Source organism: Cupressus sempervirens, chromosome 11 (genome assembly GCF_028749045.1).
Source record: "Cupressus sempervirens isolate cs-2001-9-10 chromosome 11, ASM2874904v1, whole genome shotgun sequence".
NCBI lineage: Eukaryota > Viridiplantae > Streptophyta > Pinopsida > Cupressales > Cupressaceae > Cupressus > Cupressus sempervirens.
In genome coordinates, this window is record NC_143128.1 from 208,913,260 (window position 1) to 208,919,014 (window position 5,755).

The 5,755-nt window shown below is 35.3% G+C and overlaps 1 protein-coding gene across 1 annotated transcript; it reads right to left on the reverse strand.

The window, feature by feature from the left end:
• Positions 1-294: 294 nt before the first annotated feature.
• On the reverse strand, positions 295-1,473 carry LOC149528903 (GATA transcription factor 12-like). The gene is made up of 2 exons (XM_089808086.1): positions 1,369-1,473; positions 295-999 (listed from the first exon to the last, which is right to left on the reverse strand). The coding sequence occupies exons 1-2, from the start codon at positions 1,471-1,473 to the stop codon at positions 295-297; spliced, it is 810 nt and encodes a 269-aa protein (XP_089664212.1).
• Between the last annotated feature and the right edge of the window lie 4,282 nt (positions 1,474-5,755).

Genomic DNA, 5,755 nt, shown 5'->3' on the forward strand with positions numbered 1-5,755 from the left:
TATATATTCACTTATATATAATATTTTCACTCCATAAAGATTATCTTGCATTGCAGCAATTGATGCTTCTCTTCTAATAACAAGATCTTATGTTCAAATTCTAATATAAGAATTTAAATAAATTTAATATAAAATAACTATTATCACTCCATCAACTATTTTGAAAACCTTCCCTACAACACCACATTATAAGAATTTAACTGTTTATTCCCTTACTAATTATATCTACCCTACAGGTCCCATCTCTAACACCACCTTGGAAAAAATGGAACGTTTATTCCCTAAACAAATACCTCACATTTTCTCTCCTGTCAAACATTTTCGACGCCTTATCTGTAACACCTTCCTGTGGGAATTAGAGTGTTTACCAGGTGAAAATGTAGGGCTTGCAGCAGGTCTATATTCTGGTAAAAGTCCACCTGTCTTGTGTCTCACACCACAGGCATTGCACAGTGTTTTAGGACCCAGTGGCCCACATCTCCATTGTGGAGTTTTTGTCACATTACAATGCGTGCATTTTTTGACCCCATTTATCTCCTTTTTCTTCACATTTTTTGCTGCACTGAATTTCAGGGAGGACTGGCATTCGACTTGCTCATAAGCAAAGTAACCTGATTGGCTCCATGATGCAGCATGAATAGGAGAAAAGAGCAGTGTAGAACACCCACTGCCATTCTCACTGACAGAAGAAGCAATAAGTGAAATGGGTTTAGAAGCCCACCTAGAAAATGAAAGCCTTGACCTTTTGCTCCTTGGCTTTCCTGGTATTGTCCTTCCTGGAGTACAAAGAAAAGATCTTTCCCCACTGCGGGAACTTTCATCTGGGACTGAGCTGATAGTAGAACTTATGGCATTTTCAGAGTTATTTTTTTCACCCTGTTCTTCTTCCACTTTGGTCTCGAAATCAAAATTTATCTGTTCTGGTTGTCCTCCTGTGTGCTCTTTCATCCACTCAAGGTCAAAGAAATAGTCTGCAGTGAGAAGGGGTAGCGGTTCTAACTGTGCCAAAAAAAAAAAAAGAGAGAAAATCCATGTCAGAGATTACTTGTGTGCAATAATATTTAGGATCATATATGGTTATCTATCATCAGGACGGTATAGAGCTGAATGGAAAAAAACGATAGGACCATAAATTGTAATAAGAAACATTAATGAAAAGAAAACTCCCACAGTCTAATTCATGATAGACCATAAATTGTAATCAGAAACATTAACGAAAAACAAACTAACATGGTCTGATTCAGAGACATCAAGTATTATTTATTATATACCCTAGAAAAACTAATGTCTTTAATTACGGTGAATAATAGATAAAACGGATAGCCCTTTTCGTCGTTAAATTAATAAAATTGCTAGAAAGGCACTCACAGGAATGAAAATGTCACCAAAATTGCTGCCATCAATGGGTTCTTCATCGCTAATGTGCACCAGTTCATCAACGCCATTAAACATATCAGCCATATCGTCATCCATGTTATCCAAAACCTGCTAAACTTTACAATGGGTATGCCATATCAGTTTAAAACATATATCCCTGACATGTTTTCGAAATCAAACAATGTGTACAAATAACTGCTTCAACTTAATGTTGCTGTACATCAGGCCATTTACTAAGTACCCAACTGTGTAAACTACAGGGAAAGACCTTCGTAAGACATATCAAGGTAACCAATATATTAGAGGAGAGTGCAATCAGACTATTTTGTTACAAGGAGTTACAGAAACCCTAGTAAAATGGTTATTCTCTTCCGAGGTCATTGTATTGCCATGCACATGCTTAACCTTCAAATGTAGCATTAAGATTCCTTTAATGAAATATGTTAGACTAAAACAGAAATAAAAAGAAAAAAAAGCTTCCGAAAGGATCATACCTCTGCCTGGCCTATATCTGAACTACAATGTACCAGAAAATTCTAAAGGCCGGGATTGGAAGAGCTACTCTACTGGAAAGCTTCGGTGTATAGCATTTAACTACCAAGCTCTGTGCCTGTTTGCAAGACATTCCTCAATATAAAAAGATGGAAAAGCCAAGTTTTTGATATAGGACATTGGAAATGGTAAATATAAAACTAAGGGTCTTCTCGGTTCCATCTCATACAATGCAATGGAGTCCTACAATTCAAGCCTTGCATCCTGCAATTACAACAAAACTTCTGGGTTTTTTGTGCAATCCTGATGGATAGTCAACTCAGCAACAGTGAGAAGTAAAGTTCAGGTGTAGGATGACTTTAGCCTTATGTCTATTTATGTTCCCTAATCCTCGCGGAGCAGTAAGGAGGTTGTATTTCTCATTTACAATTTTAAAGTTACAGTTTTCAATTGGTATAGATTTTAGCAGCTTGATTTTTATCCTATTTTTATTTTGTGACTATGGGGATTCGTCTTTTATTCTTCAACTGGTGTTCGAGATGGAGACACATTATGTAAAAGTTCCCACCATCTCATGGAGGTGGAAACATGTTTTCAAGATGATAGATAACTTCTCCAACACATGATTCCTTTAAAGCTACCATTTCTGGGATCTCATGTCTAGGAAATGATGTCTTTTATTAAAAACTTAGAGCAAAACACGTACAACTGTCTACAAGAAAAGTCCATTTAATATATATATATCTACCAATATTAATTAGAGGGATAGAAATACATTTAATATTATTCATTCTATTGCTTTCATTGCAATTTAATTTTTCCATTATTTTATAAATCTCCAACAAAAATACAAATATTTTCTAACAACTCTAGCATTAATTACAACTTTAAAACTTTATTTTTTATCTTCCAATCTCACACTTCATTCTAACATAAATAATGTCTAAAGTTCAAATATAAAATTAAATATTTATATTTATTTTCTAGCCAAGATTGATCTTGAGTAGATTTGAGCCAGCAATAAAAAGCTCACAATTTATCATTGTGTTGTAGCCTCTTCTATAATATAATTTCTGTTGTTATTTATATATTTATTAATATATTATAATTATTAATATTTTTAAAATTTCTTTCAACTTTTTCTATCATTCTACCTTTACTTGTCCTTATAATAACATATCATTCTCTCTTTTAACTCTTTCTTTCTATCCTTCCTTTCTATCTATAAATCTCTATTATAAATTATTTTTTAATTTTTTAATAATAAATTTCAGTCTTAATTAATATATTATGATGGGTATTTTTTTAATCTATTTTTTTAATGATTATAGGGAGGTCCTTACTTTATACTTGAACTGATTTCTAAGAGTTCTCATTGTACAGGGTCCCACTTTCTAATGGAAGGGAAGACAGATTTCCAAGAACATAGATAACTTCTCCTAGACATAATCATTTTGAATGCAACCATCTTCAAGCTCTCCTAACTAGGAAATAATGTTGTCTTTTATTAGAAAAGTTAACAAAATGCATGCAAAAGTCATAAAGTGATATAAATTTAATATTAAGAAGATGTGTAAATTTTATACTAATACAAATAAGCCCCTAAATTTTAACCTAATACAAACCAATTGAAAAATTTTACCCTGACTTAAGGAGACAAACATTGTGTAAGCTTGGTGAAAGATGGAAATAACTAAGGACGCGGCCTAGGCATCTGACAAATAGGTCCTCAAATTTTATCCTACCTAAGAACATTGTGTAAACTCCTCACAAAAATGCTTGACATGGCCTAAGCACCAGACAAATAGGTCCTCAAATTTTATCCTACCTAATGACGCCGTGTGAGCTCTTGACAAAAATGTGTGAAAGATGGAAACAAAAACACAGCTATTGCTTTCTAACAAAAAAAATATTGTTTTCTACTGCAAATCATGAAGAACTGGTGCTGGAAATTTGATTAGAATTCGGTACAGTTTCTAAAGAGCATAGCCATGTCTAAACAGAATTAACAATTTTTTTAAAGAACAGTGAAGGTCAAATGCTGAGATGGACAATTGTTCTGGTAACTTCAGTTGAGGTGTTGCGTAGACAGCAATATAACTGGTTTGTATGATCCAGAATATGTGATATTTGATTTTTTTATGATATTTTTCTGGTTAGAAGTCTGATTGTTTTCTGAAGTTAAGTGCGTGCTGATAGATTTCATTGGAGTTGACAGAAACCTAATGTAGTGTGTTCGCCTTAAAATTTAAATTGAATTCTTACCACAGGTCAGATGTTTTAGGTCATTTCTTCAAGTTCAACCCACTTTTTGTTCAGGCAATATCACGAGGGATCTTTGAGGATAAACTATGAACCATGAAAGCCAACAGCAAAGAAGTTTCTTTTACCCAGTTCGATCGACTGGAGCACAGACTGAATCACACAAATACTGATGACAACTCCATAACTCAGATTATGAGCGGTGACATCCCGGTCGATCATGATGGTCTTTACGGTCCTGTAAGTGCATTTCTGGTCGTCTTCTTTTAATTCGTGATGAGATATAAATGTTTTCAAATTCTTTCTTTTGTTGAATTAGTAGATTTTTTATTTCTGAGATCCTTATCAAGTTTAAATGAATATTTGGAGATAAATGTTTTCAAATTCCTTCTTTTGTTAAATTAGCAGACTTGTGATTTCTGATATCCTTTTCAAGTTTAAATGAATATTGGGTTCACATTTTTGGTGGATCAGAGTGATAATTTTGCAAGGCTTCACTGGCTTGCGAGCTTTATAGAACAGCCTTCACTAGGAGATGTACCAGACCCACCGGTTTCTCCTCCTTTTGGAAAGGAAACCAAAGATTTAAATTGTGCAGAAAAGCTACCAAAGTCAAGTAGCATTTCAGCACTGGCAAACGGCTCTTGTTCCGCAAATATACCTACTTGTATCCCTGATTTAACTGCTCCAAGTAAGAAAAGAAGTATCAGGGCAAGAGTCCCGTTTAGCAAATGGGGCACTAGGAGTCTTCCCCTTGTTAACCCTAATCCACTTATGGTAAATTGTCCAAACATTTCTGTCTCTGGTAATGATGCTGTCTCCGATGTTTTAGATCTCACGCGTTCTAAGAAATCAAAGTCCAAATCTTCAAACAAGGCTTGTGAGACAAATAAGAAGATTGAAGAAGAAGAAGAGGTCATGAAATGCATGTACTGTGGATCCCACAAAACTCCACAGTGGAGAGCTGGGCCAATTGATTATAAGATACTTTGCAATGCCTGCGGATTGAGATATAGGCATGGAAAACTTGTACTGGGAGCCGGACGTGGGAGTCCTACAGAAGCAGCAGACAGAAAATGCACGCACTGTGGCACCCAAAAGACTCGGCAGTGGAGACGTGGACCAATGGGTCGTCGTACACTATGCAATCCCTGTGGAGTGAGATACAAGATAGGAACACTTCCAGCAGTATACAAACCTAAACTGGTTAACTGCATGAACTGTGGTGCTAAGAAACTTACTCATAGACGATGCGATGCATGTGGTCTGAGATATAGGTCTGAAATAGTTATACCAAAAAATAGACCCTCTTCAAGTTCTACATTTCCAGTTTCTAAGACCCATAGTGAGGAAAAATTTGAGAAGGGATCTGCATCAAAAGCCTCTGAGGCAAATCAAACAAGTTCTGGTTTTGAAGTAATGGAAAACTGCGGAAACTACTCTCTCCTTGCCGATGCTCCGGTATGTAGAGGTTCAGATTACTTTGTTTTTTATATTAAAATAAGCCAAAATGAGAGTTCAGATTATTCTGTTGTCAAGCAAACAAAATCTGATTCTATTAAGGGGGTTATGATAAAAGGGCAGGATGCAATGAATGCCAGGAAATGTATTGACTGTGGCAACC

Excerpts from the sequence above, each read along its gene's own strand:
- LOC149528903 (XM_089808086.1), bottom strand. The coding sequence starts at position 1,473 with ATGGATGACGATATGGCTGATATGTTTAATGGCGTTGATGAACTGGTG. Across the intron at positions 1,000-1,368 it reads TTGGTGACATTTTCATTCCT|TTAGAACCGCTACCCCTTCT; the intron begins GTGAGTGCCTTT and ends TTTTTGGCACAG.